Source organism: Sturnira hondurensis, unplaced genomic scaffold (assembly GCF_014824575.4).
Source record: "Sturnira hondurensis isolate 20B ecotype Veracruz unplaced genomic scaffold, ASM1482457v3 Scaffold0000256, whole genome shotgun sequence".
In the NCBI taxonomy this organism is placed as follows: domain Eukaryota; kingdom Metazoa; phylum Chordata; class Mammalia; order Chiroptera; family Phyllostomidae; genus Sturnira; species Sturnira hondurensis.
Window position 1 is genome coordinate 2219060 of NW_028072887.1, and position 20663 is coordinate 2239722.

The following is a 20663-nucleotide window of genomic DNA, read 5'->3' on the forward strand; positions in this document are numbered from 1 at the left end:
CGACATACAATTATCATTGCACCACATTACCAGGATGAAGGACAAAAACTACATGATCATCTCAATTGGCACAGAAAAACCATCTGACAAATTTAGAATCCTCACAAGAACACTTCAACAAACTAGGAATAGAAGGAAACTATCTCAACGTAAAATAGCAAAGACCATATATGAAAAGCCCTACAGGTAACATCATACTTAATGGTGAAAGGCTGAAACCTTTTTTTCTAAGGTCAGGAATAAGATATGTTAATTCTGGCATTTGTATTCAATAGAATATTGAAAATTCTAGCCAGAGCAATTAGCCAAGACAAGGAAATAAAAGGCATCCATATTGGAAAGGAAAAAGTAAAATTATCTGTTTGCAGATGACATGATTTTACATGTAAAAAAGTCCTAGATTACACACACACACACAAAACTGTTAGAGCCAATAAATAAATACAGCAAAGATGCAGGATACAAGATCAACTTGCAAAAATCCGTGCATTTCTATATACTAAAATGAATAATCTGAAAAGCAAATGTAAAAATAGTCCCAATTATGATAAATTAAAAAGAATAAAATATAAAGAATTAACCAGGGAAAGAATTGTAAGCTAAAAATTATAAACTTTGCTCAAAGAAATTAAAGAAGACATAAACAAAAATTTGTATTGATGAGTTGGAAGACTTGACTGTTAAGATGTCAATACCACCTAAAGTGTGTCATTCTGACCTGTGAGCCGCTGTAGCCACAGGTCAGTCAAATGGGTCTCAGAGACACACATCAGGCTGGACAAAGGGCATGCATGGATTTCGGGTGGCAGGTGGCTTCCAATGCCCCTGGGGAGTTTAGGAACCCATGAATATATTTCCAGTTCTGGGACAGGATAACATTCATTAGGAGCTAATTTTATCCTTTCCTCATGTAAGAAAAAAGGCGTACAGTGATGAAACATGACCCATTCCTCACTCCTCAAGTTTTTCTAAAAGGGAAAACACCTGATTTCTCTCTGCCCCCTTAGTCCCTCTGCTCCGAAGGAGGGACAGTAACTGAAGCCCCTGGAAAATTTCAGAGAAGGCACAGAGGAGAAAGTGCCTGCCCCCTCTTGTCTCTCTGATCTGCCTGTCTCCAAGACTGGGGCTTTCTACTCTGCCACTTGTATGAGCTAAGGACACAAGCCCTAAAGAAAGGCCTGGAGGATCCTTCTCTCACCGACCCCAAGATGAGGCCAAGTGGCTGTGGGACGGGGTTTCACAGGATAGATCAGCCTCCTGCTTTGCACAGCAGGGCTGCTGAGGGTGCTGACCTGGACACGGGGGCTGCAAGTGTTAGCCTGACTGAGGAGTAGATCCACGCCGTGCTCTCCCTACTTCATTAACTCAGATGACTCTCAGCCTCATTTCTCAAGTGCTTCCCAATTTGATGTGTGGAGAGCGCCATTAATAATCCTCCTCCTCAATTCTCCTAACAGCAGCTTTCAAAACAATAGCAGAACAATGGCATAGCAATATTTCATGTATGTCTGTTTAAATACTTGTTTGATGAAAGCTGAGGCATGAGTTAAGACACTGTACTGAAAAGAAGTGCTGTGTGGAAAGTGGGTAAAACATTTTGTGGGATGGCACAGGTGGCTCTCAAGGTGAAGGGCAGCAATCTGGAGTTAGGACCAAGATGACTGTGCTGTGTGTGGGGCTACTTAAGCTAGAATCTATGCAGACCAATGTGCTGAGAACTTGCTAGGGTCAAGCACTGTAATTGTATTTTTTTAAGCTCGTTTTATAGGTTTGTCAAAATTGTATTAAGATCTTTCTTAAGCCTGACCTGGCCACGTGGTTTGGTTGGAGCATTGTCCCGTATACCTACCAAAAGGTTGCGGGTTTGATCCCGGCCAGGGCACATACCTGGGTTGCAGGTCAAACCCCTGCCCCACTGCAGGGTATGTGGGGAGGCAGCCAATCGATATTTCTCTTTCACGTCAATGTTTTTCTCTCTCTCCCTTACTCTTTCTCAAATCAGTGGACATATCCTTGGGTGATGATTGAAACAAAAAAAAAAGATCCTTCCTAAAATGACCTTAGCTGCCACATAGATATGGGTATTTGGGGTTTCTGTAATGTGGTGAACTCTGATGTAGGGAAGGTAAATGTGTAAGAGCAGAGAGACTATGAAATACAAGCATTTTAGGAAATGCAGAATAATTAATATATTTTTACAGATTTTATTTATTTATTTTTAGAGAGAGGGGAAGGGAGAAAGAGAGGGAGAGAAACATCAGTGTGTGATGGCCTCTCATGTGCCCCCTACTGTGGACCGGGCCCGCAACCCAGGCATATGCCCTGACTGGGAATCGAACCAGAGACTCGGGTTCACAGGTTGGCACTCAGTCCACTGAACTGCACCAGCCAGGGCTAATTAGCAATATTTTTAAGGTGTTCCACTTGATAGTTTCTAGGAAAAAAAAACTTAGCATTTACTAATGAGATAGCACAACTTAGTAGCAGAGAGCTAGGAGAAAAGCTGTTAGAGCAGAACCCAGAATGCATTTCAATACCGGTGACCTTTCTCCATAGCAAATAGAAATACAACCAGGGTGGCAAAACACCCTCACCAATATAAAGCAACTGACAAACTCAAGAGATGGTACATTTTTCTAGGCATTGGTCATTCAAATAAATCTGTGTAGTGAATAGGAACTTAAAATTTTCCAGTTTAAAAGAACCAAAGGTAGAATGAGAGACAGGTTAATAATATGCAACACAAAGTGAGACAGTATTTCCACCACCTATTTTTGATGTTTGATGTTCACAGTTCTATAGCCCTTAAGTAAACACAATTTTTCTACTGTGCTCTGAAGAGCTCAAGGATGTTGACTGCTTAGACATATAATTTAGAGTGCTTCATGCTTTTATTTCCAGAGAAACAGTATTTTAAATGTTGCACTCAAGGATCTGAAGATTTATTAGTAAGACACATGGGCAGAAAATGCTTTTCCCCATCAACAGTTCAGAAAATGTAAAATGGTAGTTATTTGTCACAGGAAAATCTACCTCCCCAAGAAACGCACCTCAGGCTGTGATTAATGCTCAGAGTGGGTTTCTTTAGGAATTCCAAATGAGATCTCCCCTACAGCTCAGGGGGCTGCTAAGAGCAACTTTGTCGTTCCTCAGAGTTTCTGGAGATCACTGGCCCTCAGTGGCTGTGAACAGGCAGGAAGGCCAGGCTGACGCTGGGCATGCATGGTGTGGGGGTCTAAGCCACCCTGCTCAGGAAGTCCTTGCCCTCTGTCTAAAGTGGCCTGAACCCCACAAGCGGGGGTGAGGACACAGCCTAGCTGACAAGCACAACCGCATCTCTCAGCTCCGGCGTCTTTTCATAGCTCCCATATTGCAAACTGTCATCCCCCACTCTCCATTTCCAGTTCTGTTCCCTGGAAACGGTCTTTCCTTTTCTAAGCCTAAACTGCATCTGGTAACTTCTCGGAGGCTTTTTGGAGCTGGGCCCCCCTCCTCCGTGTCACCAACACCCCTTTGTTTCTCACTTTATCTTCATTTCCTGTGTGGAAGCAGTGGTTTTGTTCCCGGGGGTGGGGGTGGGGGTAGGGCACTGGGCACTTCTTTCTGCCGCAGAGTCCGCGGCTTGCCCTGACCCCATTCGTGCCCTCTGTTGGAACTTTCCACTTGCAATCCACAGAGGGCAGCTTCTCTTTCACGCTGCGAGGACGAAAGAGCAACCTCCTTAGAATGTCCCTGCAGTATTTATTTACCTTCTGAGGTCTTTGCTATTATCGATCTGTCTACCTTTATTTTCAGCCATGAATTCAGCCAGAATGCTTTGTCTCAGTGCATCCCTCAAGTAAAGTAGGTCAAAGCGGGGTTGAGAGGGGAGGCAGGACACGAAGCTCTGAGACAAGGCAGGGAGGCATGGGGTTGGGTCAGTCAAGATCCTGTATGGCAAATGTTCATGGTTCCTCACAGTGTTTTTCTTTCCACTTTATTGAGGTCTAATTGACAAGTAAAATTGTAAGACGTTTAAAGTGTACAATGTGATCGTTTGATACAATGTAAAAAATGACCACTAGCTAATTAACACTTTCATCACCGCACATACTTCTATTTTTAGGGAGGGGAGAACATGTATGTTCTACTCTTAGTGAATTTTAATTATACAAAACATCAACTATAGTCACCATGTTATATATTAATCTTCAGACCACATTCATCTCATAACTGAAAGTTTGCACCTTTTTATTAAATGCCCCCTACTCCCTCACCTCCCAGTCCCTGGTAACCATTTTTCTCCTATTTTATAAGTTCTTTTTTTTTTTTAACCATTCCACCTGTGATGCCAGGTAGCATTCGTCTTTCTTTATTTGCCTTACTTCATTTAGTATAATGCCCTCCAATTCCATGTTGTAGCAAGCTGCAGGATTTCCTTCTTTTTTCAAGCTGAAAAATATACTATATACATCTGCTGTTTTATCCATTTATCCGTTGACAAGACACTTGTTTCCATGCCTTAGCTACTGTGAATAATGCTGCCCTGAGCATGGCAGTACAGATGTCCCTTCGAGACCATTGCTTTCGTTTTCCCATGCACGTATAGCTAGAAGTGGGGCTGCTGGATCTTAAGGTAGTTCTATTTTTAATTCTTGAAGAACCACCATACTATTTTCTACAGTGGCTGCATCAGTTTACATTCCCATCAACAGTGCACAAGGGTTCCCTTTTCTCCACACCCGTTCCAACATTTGTTTTCTCTTGTCTTTTTGACAATGGTTATTGTAACAGGAATGAAATGGTATCTCACTGTGGGTTTTGATTCGAATTTCCACGATGATTAGTGATTGTTTTTTTGCTACTGAGTTGTGTGAGTTTCTCATCTATATTGGATATTAACCTCTTACTGGATATGTGTTTTACAAATGCTTTCTACCATTACATACCGTATTTTTGGGCTGTAAGATGCACCCCCCCAATTTGGGAGGAAAATGAGGATGCGTCTTATAGTCCAAATGTAGGCTCGCTGTGGAGGGGTGTGACAGTGGAGTGGGGTCACAGGTTATTAAATATTTTACATTTTTTGCTTCAAAAATTTTTTTCCTATTTTCCTTCTCTAAAACCTAGATGCGTCTTATAGTCCTAAAGATACAGTATGATTGTTTTTTCATTTTGTCAACAATTTCCTTTGCTGTGCAAAAGCTTTTCAGTCTGATGTAGTCTCACTTGTTTATTTTTGCTTTTGTAGTCAGATTAAGAAAAAATTATAGCCCAGGCAGAAGTCAAGGAGCTTGATCCTATGTTTTCATCTAGGAGTTTTATGCTTTCAGGTTTAATGTTCAGGTCTTGAATTGTGTGTATGGTATAAAATAGGGGCCAGTTTTATTCTTTTTGCATGTGGTTATCTAGTTCTCCCAACACTGTATTGAAGAAACTATCCTTTTCCTATTGTATATTCTTGGCTTCTTGGCTGAAAATCTGTTGAGTATATATGCATGGGTTTATTTCTGGGCTTATTCTGTTCCACTGGTCTACACATCAGTTTTATGCCAATACCATAATGTTTTGATTACTATAGCTCTGTAATATAGTTTTGAAAGCAGAGAGCATGATGTCCCCAGCTTCATTCTTCTTTCTCAAGATTGCCTTGGCTATCAGCGTGTCTCCTGTAGTTCCATACAAATTTTAGGATTTTTCTCTATTTTTATAAAAAATTACATTATAATTTTGATATGGATTGCATTAAATCAGTAGATTTATTTGAGTAATACAGCTACTTTAACAATTATTCAGATCCATGAACACAAAATATCTTTCCATTCATTTACATCTTCTTCAGTTTCTTTCATTAAAGTCTATAGTGTCAGTATACAGATCTTTCACCTCCTTGGTTAAATTTATCCATATTTTTTTCAATGTTTTTAATTTGAATTTTTGAAATCTGGCCAAGAGTAGACCACCTTCATGGGTCATTTCACCTCAAATCATCACATAGTTCCTACATCTGAGAATGTGCTCCCCAGAACCACCACCTTAGTTTGCTCTAAAGAGCAAGCGCCACTCAAACCTGACCTACTTAAGACCAAAGTCTCATTTGCAAACACGCTACGCTGCAGGAAAAGCAGTGTGAAGATCTCTTAGCTCTCAACTGTGAGGAATCCTAGGTTACCCTGGCAATGAGGCAGAAATCTTTAAAGAGGCTGACCAACAAAACAGAAAAAAGGCCAAAGAAAGCCCAACCTAATTTGTAAAATAAACAATACTCGTTGATCTTATACAGTGAAAGTTATAAACTTAATAAAAACTCTAAAAGGAAAATTCATGTGTATAGTCTTTCTAAAAACAAGTCATCTACATTGTAAAACATAAGATACTGATTAAAACTGGAGAGTCACTAATAAGGTTGCATCCATACAGTATTTATAAGCAGGTCTTTTGTGAATGTAATTCTTCCTTGAACCTGTATTTTGTGTAGTTCTGATTCTCTGCATTCATGACTCTGATATATTACAGGACTGTGCTCTGGTTTTATCTCATCATCCTTCTACTTTTTTATATCATTACATTTTATTTCTAAACACAAATCTCAGTCTGATCATGCTTTAATATAAAGTGTTTAATTACCATCACTTCTTTTAAATCAGGTACCAGGAATACACTTTTAATAAGACAGAATTTTAAAAACAAAAAGCGATAACCAGGACACAAAAGGTGCTTTTACAGCCAGTGTAGTTTTATGCATGAGAACTAATAATTGAAGTTGAAGTGGTATTTTATATTTTATGCTTTTAGTTTTAAATATTTTAAATAATTATTTTACCCAAGATTCCTGAATTGTCCACAAACAGCAGGGGTCCAATTAGCTTATTTTCAAAAGCATTTGTTTCAATAAAGACAGCTGGCTAAGAAATACAACAAAAAAGAAACACTCAAAATGTGTATCCCGAGCCCTTTCTGGAGGCATTTAGTGAACAAGAGTCTCTCGCATACTAAGCAGGCCCACCACGCTGCACCCAGTATTCGTGAACAATGATGATTCGCTTCCCAAATTTCCCTTATGGTTTTGCAATGTTCCATTTTGTATGCACAGCAGTCCAGAACCAATCCTAATCCAGTAGCAGTTGCAAGTAATTGAGACTATATTTTTCAAATACCATCTTTGCATAATACCATGATTAAGGTATAGTAAGGGGAAATGAGGGCTTAACAAAACCTTACTGAGACATAATTGAGAGTCTGTATGAAATTGAGAAGATCACTATATTTAGTACTACACCTCAGGATTTCTGTTAAGTACTTTAAAAAGGCAGTGAACACTAAAAGCATTTAATATGAAAAGGGAAGTTGAATCCTTGATTGGCTGCAAATTTCCACTCTTAAAATATTAGATAAACACGAAAAAACTTGAGTTACATTCCTCCACATGATAACCATTTGTCATCCATTCCAGATTTTTATACTTCATTTCTTCACCAAAAATCGCGTGATATCGGATCCGTGCTTTGCTGCCAGAGATTGTCTTCTCACCTGGCTCCTTTCCTTAGTTTGTCTTGCAGTTCTCTAAAAGGTAAAAAAATAGGAATGTGTTCACATGTTGGGGAAAAAGTACTAGCTATAGAAAGTCAAAAACTCTTTTTACTCTGCTAGTCTGGAAAAAACTACATTATCCCCACACCCACTTACCAGTGCTTTGCCATCGGGGGTTACCCGACCACAAGCAGAGGACCCAAGTGGCTCTGCTGAGGCCCCGACACCCTGGGTTCACTTAAGACCAGATGCTGAGGAGAAAACACATGGCTTTGGGGGATGTCTTGCTACCCAGTGAGATCTGTGAGTCCCTCAGCTGAGGTCGAGGGGAGGAGGCTACGATTCTCCTTATCCAAGTGGGAGTCTGAAAGGCTTTTGGAATTTTCCAGAATGCAGTGCATACAAGGCTCACCTCCTCCTTCTTCTTTGGAATTCCCAACCCAACAGCCAAACCAATGCAGAAAAACCAAATGAGATAGAAAAGAACTGAATTCTGCCAAACCCACAAATAAAATTTTTCATGAGAATTTGAAAAGTTACAGAAAGGGTAGCATTTTATTTTGCTATATCTTAATTCTCTTATTGGTCTTAAATATGCCAGCAATGTGAACAGGTGAGAAATCAGAAGACATTTCCTACACTGGAGTCCACGTACATTTGAAGTGATCCAGGTAGAAAGGTGAGGAAAGCAAAGAGTGTTCAAACTAAAAACAAAACTCATGACTATATGACATAATCCTATTTATGTAAAAATTATATTTGTAAAGAGAGGAGTCTAAAATATTAAAAGGCTAAGAAAATGCTCATACAATATGAATATTAGCAAAGGATCTGAAGAGACCTCAACACTATAAGCACAATTGATTGACATTTTCATGAACAGCAGGGTCCTTAGTAAGCAAAACGGTGGTGGCCATTCTCCCACCGCATGGGCACCAATGAACGCAGTTAAACGAGCGCTCTCCCTCACTGACACCAGGGAGCAGCCTGACAGTGTAAACCTTTGGAAAACAGCTTGGAGATAAAAATACCAGCCTCAAAAATAACCACACTTGACTTACTGATATTTTAGATCTGAGAATCTATCTTAAGGAATGACCTCAAAACATAAAAAAATGTGCTTGGCAACATTATGTATAAGAACTAAAAAGAATAAATAACTTTAATGTTCATCAGTGTGGGAATGGCTAAAAAAGCTATGGTACAGATCTACTCAACAGAATAATGTGCAGCCATTTTAGACAATAAACATTGTGAATGCTTATTATAGAAACATGAGAAAATGCTTAAGTCTGCCCTAAGTGAAAAAAGAAAAACATTAGATACTGACTTGCATATTGAATATATGCTTCTTTTTAATACTATCTCAATGGGCAGATACGACTTCCTTTTGCTGGGCTGGCTGTTAAAACTTCATCCTAGTTGATAAACAATACTATGTCATTTTTAAATAAAGATTTTATTTATTTTTAAAGAGAAGGGAAGGGAGGGAGAGAGGGAGAGAAGCATCAACATGAGAGAGAAACACCAACAGGGTGCTTCCCTACATGCCCCGACCAGGGACCGAACCTGCAGCCCAGGCATGTGCCCAGGCTTTTCGGGATGATGCCCAACCCACTGAGCAAGCTGGTCAGGGTTACTGTGCCATTTTTTTCCTCTTGTTTTAAGCAACAAGTAATTGCTCAAAGATGTGCCAAGGTTAATGGATTTCATACTTTGGCTAGGAATGTACTGTTTGCAATGTTGAACTGAGTTGGTCCTAGAGATTATTTATTAACGTTCTTAGACATTTAAGGATATCCTTAGCTGCAAATGCAAATATATGTTACTGCCCCAGTTCACCAAACTTCCAGTTTGATGGTCTGTGTCTTTTCAAGAAATATGCAAATTGTACACTGTATTCATTTTCATCTGTGATTGAGAAGTTAGGCCTTGAGAGGAAGCAAAGTGTTAGGGGATGAAAGAAATAAAACGCATTTTGGATCCCAAACCAGGGATATGGATTCACCGACAGCATCTTCCACGCCTGTGTGCACGATGCGTAATTTACGTCCCAGGATGGGGTCGAATGTGACGGAGAGCCTCACTGACCTCTCTGTGGCAGACGGTGCAGAGAGTCTGCAGGTTGTCCAGGGAGCACTGGCCTCCTCCACCAAACACCGGCTTGATGTGGTCCACCTGCCAGAAATGCCCTTCCCCTGGGTTTCTTATCATTTCATTAAGCTGCAATAAGAACACAAGATCAGCACCTTTTTACATAGACTGTGGGAACTGTTGGTTTTGCATTGTGCAATCATGTTTACACAGCAAAATCACAGGAAAATACATTAGAATGTCTTTTCATAGCTTTTTTTTGTGAATAGGGAAAAGCCTTAGGTTAGCAATTTGAAACCAATAAAATGTGTTCCTGAAAGTTATTTTTCCCTTACCTAACCCATTTTGAAAAATTACAAGCAGGTATGAAATCCCAACACTACTGACAGATTGGGAAAAATCAGTTGCTTCTGCACTTTGGAGATACTTTATATAGTCACTAAAACAAAACTGAGAAATGAGTAAGAACAGATTAGTAACTTAAAAGTTCTGAATATTACTGACTGGAACAATCTGTAATTGTTGACCTAAATGCAATTGTTACTATACCAACGAAAGTTTAATATTAATAGCTATCACTTGGAATTTTTATGCTATTCACCTGGGAATCTCCCAAGTAATGTGGACTGGTATAGTATTTCTAGAACAAACTTCTTTAAGTTGCATATTTTGAATAAACAAACATGTCCATTTAAAGCAAGCATGATTTAGGCCAGTCCACATATACACACTTTATATTTAACCAATGATGACCTACATTCAAATGGAAAGTATTTTAACATTTTACGTAAGGTAGTAAAACCAGCTCACAGTATAGATGTGCAGTTGTTTAAACATCATGAGGATGAGTGTGAAGGTTGGTTTTATTTTTTTTGGTCCTAAACAAGGAAGACATTATAACCAACTTCATAGCAGACAGCCGTGGGAACCTGTGTCGTAGTTCGGAAGCACTTCTAAGGAAACTTGTCAGACCTGGGACGGCACAGGGCCGTGCTAACGGTGCCCGGCCTGAGGGACGCCCCAAGTGGCAGCAAGCTGGAGCAGCAGACTTTGTCCAGCAGTGGTTGGCATTGTTAGAAGCAACTACAAATGGCAGTCTTAGGCATCTAGCAAATGGCAAACTCTTAGGGAAAAAAAATCCATTTTGGTACTACCTTTCATAACCAATTGTTTTGCTTTGAACAGTCTATATTCTGACAGACTCTATGATCCAGAAAGTGTTCCTTTCTTCTTTCTAGTAATTAAAAAATCATTTTGGGCCAGTCTTCAACATCCTAAATTCACTTCTTGAAAGAGTCACTCCCTCTTGGACTGCTCCAGTCTCACCTGAGCCCAGTGGTGCTCCCTCTCCTCTGAGCACTCTGTTTTTTTTAAAAGATTTAATTAATTAATTTTTAGAGGGGAAGGGAAGGAGAGAAGGAGAGAAGTATCAATGTATGGTTGCCTCTCGTGAGTCCCCCGCTGGGAACTGGCCTGCAACCCAGGCATGTGCCCTGACTGGGAATCGAACCGCAATTGTGTGGTTCGCAGGCCCAAGTTCAATCCACTGAGCTATACCAGCCAGGGCTTTTTTTTTCAATATTTTATTTATTTATCTTTAAAGGGGAAGGGAAGGAGAGAGGGAGAGAAACATCAGTGTATGGTTGCTTCTCATGAGTCCCCTGCTGGGAACTGGCCTGCAACCCAGGCATGTGCCCTGACTAGGAATCAAACCTCTATCCTTTTGTTCGCAGGCCTGTGCTCAATCCACTGAGCTACTCCAGCCAGGGCTGAGCACTCTGTTTTATGTGTATTAAGTTCCTTCTGCAGTCCTGGACAGGCTGCTTTCAGGATGTCCTTGAATTCTTTCATTGCGTGTCTTCTGGAAGCCTCTGCCAAGGCAGAAGACAATAACTAGAGTCTGGGTGGCACCCCTGGGGTGCGTGTAATATACCCGTCAACAATGAGACCAAAGGATGTTTCAGGAACTCAGGATGCCATTTAAAAAGTAGTGTATTTCCCTAGTTCTTAAAGTCATGCTAATTCATCTTTGTAGAAATGCTTATTAATTAATTCTGTCATAATCCAGAAATAGTAGGTAAATAAAAATATATGATCTGACTAACTGGCAGTAATTTATCTAACATTTTAGTGAGCAGAGAGTGGCTGAGGAGTGATTTTTTTAAAAAATTAAGCTAACTATAAAATTACATAACTTGCTTGAAATTTAGACTGACTAGATCACAACATTAGACATCCAGCTGAGTTCTGGGAATCAAAGTGAATATTAATGAGTCTAAGAAAAACTGATGATGACCAGAGGGGAGCAGGGGGAGGGATAACAGAGAAAGAAGGGGAAGGGTCTAGTAAGGAACCCCTGGTAATGGACAACAGGGTGGGGACTCACTGAGGGAAGGAGGGGTTGGGTGGGTCAGGAAAGAGCAACAGGGGAAAAATTGGAACAACTGTAATTGAACAACAATAAAAAATATTTTGTCATGACTACCAGCAAAGATGGAGGCACAGGTAGACACACTGCTGCCTTGCACAACCAAAAGGACAACAATTTAAAAACAAAATACAACCAGAACTGACAGAAAATCAAATTGTATGGAAGTCCACAACCCAGGAGTTACAGAAGAAACATCCACCCAGACTGGTAGGAGGGGTGGAGAGAGGCAGCTGGGAGGAGAGAACTCTGGGCTAAGTGGTGGTGGAGGACTGGGGTGGGCAAGACAGCAGCTGGTAGAGTGGTTGGTCCCACATTCGAGCGCAGGTAAACCAGGAGGAACAACTGAGGAGTGAGGCAGATTTGCAACCTGGAGTCCCAACGCAGGGAAATAAAAGCCTCAAACAACCAATTAAAAACCTGCAGGGGTTGAGGCAGCAGCAGGAGAAACACCCAGCTTCACAGGAGAGTTCACTGGAGAGATCCACAGGGTCCTAGAACCTATACAAGCCCACCCACCCAGGTATCAGCACCAGAAGGGCCCACTTTGCTTGTGGGTAGTGGGGGAAGTGACTGAAATCTGGCAGAGAGTGGAGCAAGTGGCATTGTTCCCTCTGGACCCCTTCCCCACAGACAGCTTCACAACATAGCCACTGGGGTTGTCGCGCCCTGATGAATACCTAAGGCTCCACCCCTTATACAAAGCTGGTACCCTGAGACCAAAAAAATGGCCCAAATGAAAGCAGATGAAAGCTCCAGAAAAAATACAAATAAATGACAAAGAGATAGCCAACCTATCAGATGCACAGTTCAAAACACTGGTAATCAGGATGCTCACAGGATTGGTTGAATTTGGTTGCAAATTAGATAAAAAAATGAAGGTTACGCTAAGTGAAATGCAGGAAAATGTGCAGGAAACCAATAGTGATGGGAAAGAAACTGGGACTCTAATCAATGGTGTGGACCAGAAGGAAGAAAGAAACAACCAAACAGAAAAGAATGAAGAAACAAGAATTCAAAAAAATGAGGAGAGGCTTAGGAACCTGCAGGATGTTTTTAAATGTTCCAACATCCGAATTATAGGGGTACCAGAAGAGGAAGAGCAACAAGTGGAACACTTATTTGAACAAATAATAAAGGAGAACTTCCCCAGTCTGGCAAAGGAAATAAGACTTCCAGGAAATCCAGGAAGCTCAGAGAGTGCCAAAGAAGGTGGACCCGAGGAGGAACACACCAAGGAACATCATAATTACATTAGCCAAGATTAAAATGAAGGAGAGAATCCTAGAAGCAGCAAGAGATAAGGGGACAGTCACCTACAAATGAGTTCTCATCAGACTGTCAGCGGATTTCTCAAAAGAGACCTTACAGGCAAGAAAGGGCTGGAAAGAAGTATTCCAAGTCATGAAAGGCAAGGACCTACATCCAAGATTGCTCTGTCCAGCAAAACTTTCATTTAGAATGGAAGGGTAGAAAAAGTGCTTCCCAGATAAGGTCAAGTAAGAGGAGTCCATCATTACTGACCCATTATTATATGAAATGTTAGAGGGATTTATCTAAGAAAAAGAAGATCAACAATATGAACAGTAAAATGACAGCAAACTCACATCTATCAACTGAACCTAAAAGAACAAAAACAAAAACAAACTAAGCAAACAACTAGAACAGGACCAGAATGACAGAAATGGAGATCACATGGAGGGTTATCAACAGGGGAGTGGGAAGGGGAGAGAGGGGGAAAAGGTACAGAGAATAAGTAGCATAGATGGTAGGTAGAAAATAGACAGGGGGAGGATAAGAATAGTATGGGAAATAGAGAAGCCAAAGAACTTATATGTATGACCCACAGACATGAACTAAAGTGGGGGAATGTGGGTGGGAGGGGGTGTGCAGGGTGGAGGGGGATAGATAAAGGGAGGGGAATGGGACAACTGTAATAGCATAATCAATAAAATATATTTAAAAAAAGAAATAATATTTTGTCATAAATTGCTTCAGTAAAATTATATTTTACAACAGATGAACATATATGTTGCCTTTGCATTGTGCTGAACTACATTTTAAGGTTATCTGTTTGCTCTTTGTCACTCAATATTAATATCATGAAAAGTGGAACAACTGGACCATAGGTGGGTTTTAAGTTAAATTTATTGGGGCCCTGACCAGGTGGCTTAGTTGGTTGGAGCATTTTCCCACACACCAAAAAGTTGGGTGTTTGATCTCTGGTCAGGGGACATACCTAGGTTGTAGGTTTGATTCCCAGGTGGCGTGGGTGTAGGAGGCAACCGATGCTTCTCCTTCACATGGATGTTTCTCTCCCCTCCCCCCCGGCCTCTTCCTCTCTAAAATCAATCAAAAACATATTCTTGGGTGAGGATTTAAAAAAATACTATTGGGGACATGGAGAAAAAGGACCCCTTGTAAACTGCTGGTGGGAATATAAAGTGGTACAGCCACTATGGAAACAGATGGGAGTCCTCATGGGCACTTCTTGATGCAATGTGTCACCTGCTAAGGTCTCTTTCCCCAGTAATTTAATCAGAATCTAATTAGGCCTCTATATCTTATTACCATTATTCTGGAAATCAGGGGGACGGAGAAACATGTCAGATAATACCATGAGAATACAGGGGAACAAGTCCGGGATGTGAAAAATCCTACATGCCAATCGCCCAGTTTCTCCAACAATCAATGGTGTAAAACAAGAATGGGGTGATATACGAGGGGCGGGGCAAAAAAGAAACCAGAATTATCTCCTGGAGGGCAAGCACCTTGTAGTACAAGCTTCTGCTAGGTGAGTACTCTAGAAATTCATCTGTACCAGTGTAACAGCTGGCATTGTTGTGAGAGGGTGTGTTTGGCCTCTTGTTAGTGAATTTTTTTTGAAGGCTCAATGTGCTTGTCCATTTCATGATGGGTGATTTACAAGCTCACATGCTCACATCCGCTAAATGTTGGGCAGTTTTTTACCAAAACCAGTAGGCCCTCTCCCAATGCCCTCCCCTCCCTAACACCTGATCTCACCCCAAGCTATTTTTTGTTTGTTTGTTTCCCTAGATGAAAAATGTTCTCAAAGGGAAATGTTTGGCCAATATGGAAGAGGTAACAAAAATGACAGAAGCATTAAAAGGCATCAAAATTGACAAGTTCAGAAACTGATTTGATCAGTGGAGAAAATATCTTGATAGGTGTATTGCATCAAATATAGAGTACTTTGTAGGTGGCTGACATTTAAACATGTAAGAATAAATATGCAATTTTTATAAATAAATTTTGTTTTGGGGGGACCCCCTTGTGTATTAAAGGGGAGATAAGAAGCACAATGACTAAATGCAATGTGTGAGTCATATCTGGGTTCCAATTTGAATAAGACAGCTACAAAAAAGATATTTTTGAGACAATCTGGGAAACCAAATATGCATGACTAAAATCAAGAAATTATAATTATGTTGGGTAAGATAATGGGTATTGGGGGTATAGGACTATAAATCAAAGACAGGCAGAGGGAGAAGTTCTATCTGTGAGAGATACAGAATGAATGTATTTGAGGATGAAATGAAATGTTGTCTAGAATTTGCTTTCAAGTTATTCCAAGGGTGAGAAAAAAGAATTGAGGTACGAGATTGATGAAAATGAAGGCAAAATGTCAGTAACTGTTCAAGTTGGGTGATGGGTATGAGTTCATTATTCTCTCTACTTTTGTATATTTGAACATTCCCATATTAAAATGTTAAAAGGAAAGTGAGTCAATATTCATCATTGAGTATAATGCTGCCTCCTGTCACACAATTATAATTTACCTGTTCTAAAGGGAGCTTTGAGATCCAGGTAATATCCAGAAGACTTTTCCGCTGACTTTTAGGAGCATCTCTCAGACGTAAAAAGAGTTCTTGTGCATTCAGATTACATAGCTGACACACACCATGTTCAATTTCAAATACTTTGGCTCGTAGGTAACTGTTATTAGAACGAATCCAAAACTCCTCCTGACATTTCAGAGAGCAAAACCGCGAATCCCAAGCATTCACTTTACACTCTTGCTTAGTCTGGCAAGTGGGTTGCTGACAGAAAAGGCAAAGTGGGTTTCCTTCATTATCCACAGCTTGCAAGTAGCCCTTGGATGTAGAAGGCTTCACAGTGTGATCAGCTTGGGCTAGGCCGGAATTTGGAAATGGGACACAGGCTCCATCTTCAAGAAAGTTTCTAGAATTGAACAAAACACTTAATAATACTTACACTAGTCTAAACAGACATAACTTCATATAAAGGTCTTCAAAATTTCTATGCTGATAAACAGTAAACATAGGATCCACAGATTCTATGATTCAGTGTGGCAATGAAGTGGCCGCAGTCAGCACTCTGTACTCCATGCCAAATAATGGAAAGAATGGTGTGTTTTAAAAAAGTAAATAAAATATGCTACCTCTCTTGAGTATTTAGATATCTTCAAGTTAAACAATCAGACTTTGAAACATCTGGAGAAGTTAGAAAATGCTTCTTCAGGCTGGAAAAGGACAGGCTAACGTGATATCATAATCCAAGTTACTGCTATCTTGTTCTCCAGATGCCACGTGCCTCTTCAGGACAGAGGGGCCATTAGTGAGGCTTTCATGAACCCTGTCCTCCAGGCTCTGCTGGCCTACAGGACACAGAGTCACATCCATGAAGTGCCAAAGCCAAGTAGCCAGAAAGTTTTGATAGAAATTAGAACTGAAGGCTTGCTAAATACTGCCTCCTGAAGGTAAACTCAGAGTTTGTCGGACTTAAAGTTAGAAACAAAACACAACAGGACATGTACTCAATTTGTTAGAATAAAAGGAAACGGTATATTACTCAATTATGTTGAAAAGTCCTACATGGGAATCACAACTACTTTGCCTGTTTTCTGTGGCTGCTCATTAGAAGTGTTAAAACAAAAGCTTCTTATGCAAGAAAGAGCTCAGAGCTCTTGGAGGGGCAGAGTCTGTACTGGACCTCAGGTTTCCTAGCATCTTAGAGGCCTGGGGCAGGTCACTTAGTCCACTTGGTCTTAGGGCCCTAAAAATAACCTCTGGTGTCTAATTTCTAAGGTGGGGACGACAGGTGCCTCACGGGGTTTCTAGGAGGATTGAAGAACTACTGTATTGCGAAGGCTCTTTATAACCTGTAAGATGCCATACAAAGGTAAACTATTATTACAAAAATGAATACAAAGATTTAAAGGAGTAGTCTTAGTACTGCTATGCCCTACTAGTAAGGAAACCTTACTTTGTAGAAGTGTCTTGTGGCCTGGGCTCCTTGGTGATCAGACGGAGATGGCCCCCGTCATTCTTCACTTTGTCCATTGAGGCTACAGCAACATCTTCTTTGGTTATATATCTAAAATAAGGACATGTTAAGTGGATTTCCTCGCTCCTGTAAGAGTTTCTCCATTTCATGGTCACAGTGCTCCTTGCAAAAGCATTATGAGAGGCTCTGGCCAGGTAGCTCGGTTGGTTAGAGCATCGGTCACATCCTGACATGCTATGGTTGTGGGTTTGATCCCCAGTTGGGGATCATAAAAGAATCAACCAATAAATGCATAAACAACAAATTGATGTTTCTCTCTCTCTCTTTATCCCTTCTTCTCTATCTCTAAAATCAATTTAAAAATGTAAAAAGCACTAAGAGAAAAAGCAAGATAACATCTATTTGGAGTAGTGATGCTAAAGTTAGGGAATGAAATTTTCTCCTTTTACATTGGTCTCCACGTGTGGGAAACACTTCTACATTAGTTTTCTCAAGATTTATTTTTCTAAGAAACTGAAGAGTCATTCAACATTCTATGGACCAATTTTCACTTAGATAAAAAAAAGGAGTGGGTGTAGGAATAAGAAATGCTCAAATATGTATGCACAACTGGCAGCCTTAAATATACAGCTTAGCACGCTGTGCAGAAAAATCTCTAACTGCATTTTTACCTCCCTCTTGGCCTTCTCTTCAAGGTTCCTCAGATCACCTAGATCAGTTATAATAGTGTGTGTCAGCACTCCAGGTAAAGTGATTCTCTTTTTAAACAGGTTCAATCATATCTTCTATAATCTCAAGGTTATTTTCATTATTATCAGCCCATATGGGGTTTATGGAATCATCCACTAAAGTGAAGCCACTCTTGACGTGGGATTCAAAACTTTATTACATACCACTATCAATACCACACAATGGTTAGGGACTGGAAGGAAAGAGAAAAGTTATTCCAATTAAAGGTGACAAGGGAATTCAAGTAGGTGAAATGCAATTACCCAATTAAGTCCTTGTAATTAGCATGGCCCAGTTTCTCTGGTAGTTAACACTGATTGTAGTTTTTTAAAAAATCAGTTTAAACATAAATTTCTTCATATTTTTGACTACATTTGGGAGCTTGACAATAAAATCAAAGTTCAATCACAATGGAATTGTACAAGTGTAGGTAAAATTTTAGAAATTTTCTTTTGTGTTAATGTAGATTTAATAATGAACAGATTTCCTTCTTCTTATAAACTATACTATTAATTTTTCAATTAGGTGATACATACTGCACATATTTCAAAATTCAAAAGGCATGTAATAGTATGTATAGTGAATAAGTTTCCCTTCCATTCCATCCTTTTTACCTCCCCCAAAGCTACCTCTGTTGCTAGTTTTTAAGTTACTCTTTAAGAAATAGGTTTTTTTAAAGATTTTATTTATTTATCTTTAGAGGGGAAGGGAGAGAGAGAGAGAGAGAAATATAAATGTATGGTTGCCTCTCATGTGTCCCCAGCTTTGGGAACTGGCCTGAAACCCAGGCATATGCCCTGACTGGGAATCGAACTGCAATCCTCTGGTTCACAGGCCCGTACTGAATCCATTGAGCTATACCAGCCAGGGCCCTTTTAGAAATAGTTAATTTTTCCTGTATATAGGTTATCCATTTATTTGTTTATCTCTATATTTTTTATTTTTAAAATATTTTTAATTTATTGATTTTTAGATAGAGGGGTAGGGAGGGAGAAAAAGAGGAAGAGAAACATCAATGTGTGGTTACCTTTTGCATGCCCCTTACTGGGGACCTGGCCCTCACTGGGGACCCTTTGGTTTGCAGGCTGGCACTCAATCCACTGAGTAACACCAGCCAGGGCTTATCTCTGTATTTTTACTGACACATAACTCGTGCCACTAAATTTAACATATTAAATTTTTACAATTCAGTGCATTTTAGTATATTCACAAGGTTGTACAACCATCACCACTACCTACTTCCAGAACATTTTATCACCTCAAAAAGAAGCCTGAACTCATTAGCAGACATTCCCCCTTATACTCTTTACCTTTAAAAACAAAATGGTAGCATCATATACACATTAATCTTCACTTTGATGTTTTTTCCTAAACATCCACCTCAGAGATATTTATATCCATAGTAGTATACAGAGTTACCCTATTTTTCAAATTGTTGCAATATTCCCTTATTTGGATAAACCATATAATATATCTAATCAGCCTCTGATTAATGGGCATTTTGGTGGTTCCAGTCTCTGCTATCCCAAACAATGCTGTCATAAATATCCCTATCTGTGATAGTTTCTACACATGAAATATACGTAAAATAAATTCCCAGAAGAATTGTCAGGTCAAAAGTCTTGGGCATTTTAAATTTGGATAGGTTTTGACACATTGTTCTCATGTGGGTTTGTACCAAAATATAGGTCCACTGGCAATGAATGAAAGTATCTGTTTCCACACACTTTCACCAGCACGAGGTACTTCAGTTAAAAACTTTTCTGCTAATGGTGACAGGGATCTCGTTATAGCTTTAAATTTGCATTCTCCTGTTAAGGGTGATTATCTTCTCATACATTTGCATTTCTACTGTGTGTCTTTCTTAAAGCAATAGAGAACCACAATGAATTCTTTTAAAATTCTCTAGCTTGCCCTTTTAGTTCTTAAACTCCCCTGCTCCCCATTTCTTCAACCATTTTATTCCCTTGACAAAAGCACTTCAAGTAAAGTATTTCGGTGGATTCTAAGTGGAATCAAAAGCTTCCTGGCTTTGAGGGGCAAGGGGATATTAAACCTTGCCTTAGGTATTATTCAATGTTTAAAAGCTTAGAAACCCAACTCAGGAACTTTAAAAGATGCTGCGAAATCTATTCAGAGATTTAAGAACTAAAAATAACCTTTCCTGCAAGAGTTTTAAGCACAGATTTTTTGAAACCATAAGGAACAGTCAACTCCAAATCAGGGTGGGGGTTGAAAACTTTTCAAATATAGTTGTGGGTTACCAATATTTAATTTTCCACTGAGGTTTGATAGGCAGTATATCAGTTCTCAAAAGGATTATGGTAAATTCCCTTTTGACAAGTAGAAAAGGGAGAATGTTGTCTACTAAGTAATTCCTGGATGGGACTGAATAGAGGATGGCAAGTTTTGTAAGGAGAGAGGAGTGTGCATTGGAAAGTGGTCCCCAACCAGTGGAAACACTGCTTGGCTCCAGGTTGCTGGCCTGCTTTGCAGAGGAGCTGTGGCTAGAAGATAAATAGTTGTCATCTTAAAGCCAGCAGGGCTCCCCATGAATCAGGCCTGCCTCTGAAAAATGGGAACTCACTTAGGAACCAAAACAGTGGCTGGTGATCTTGCCTTCCATTCACATTTG

The 20663-nt window shown here is 39.9% G+C and overlaps 1 protein-coding gene across 5 annotated transcripts in view; it reads right to left on the reverse strand.

The window, feature by feature from the left end:
• Positions 1–5547: 5547 nt before the first annotated feature.
• The window catches only part of ZRANB3 (zinc finger RANBP2-type containing 3), a 244418-nt gene continuing 229302 nt past the window's right edge, over positions 5548–20663 (reverse strand). For 2 of the 5 annotated variants that reach the window (XM_037070527.1, XM_037070407.1), the window contains 4 exons: positions 17279–17389; positions 15832–16234; positions 9601–9732; positions 5548–7542 (listed from right to left, as the gene is read on the reverse strand). In XM_037070527.1, coding sequence (XP_036926422.1) covers positions 7444–7542; positions 9601–9732; positions 15832–16234; positions 17279–17389 — 745 coding nt within the window. In that variant the 3' untranslated portion in view covers positions 5548–7443. The remainder of the gene's footprint in view (positions 7543–9600; positions 9733–15831; positions 16235–17278; positions 17390–20663) is intronic. The other 3 variants (XM_037070237.1, XM_037070452.1, XM_037070316.1) reach the window with 2 other exon arrangements.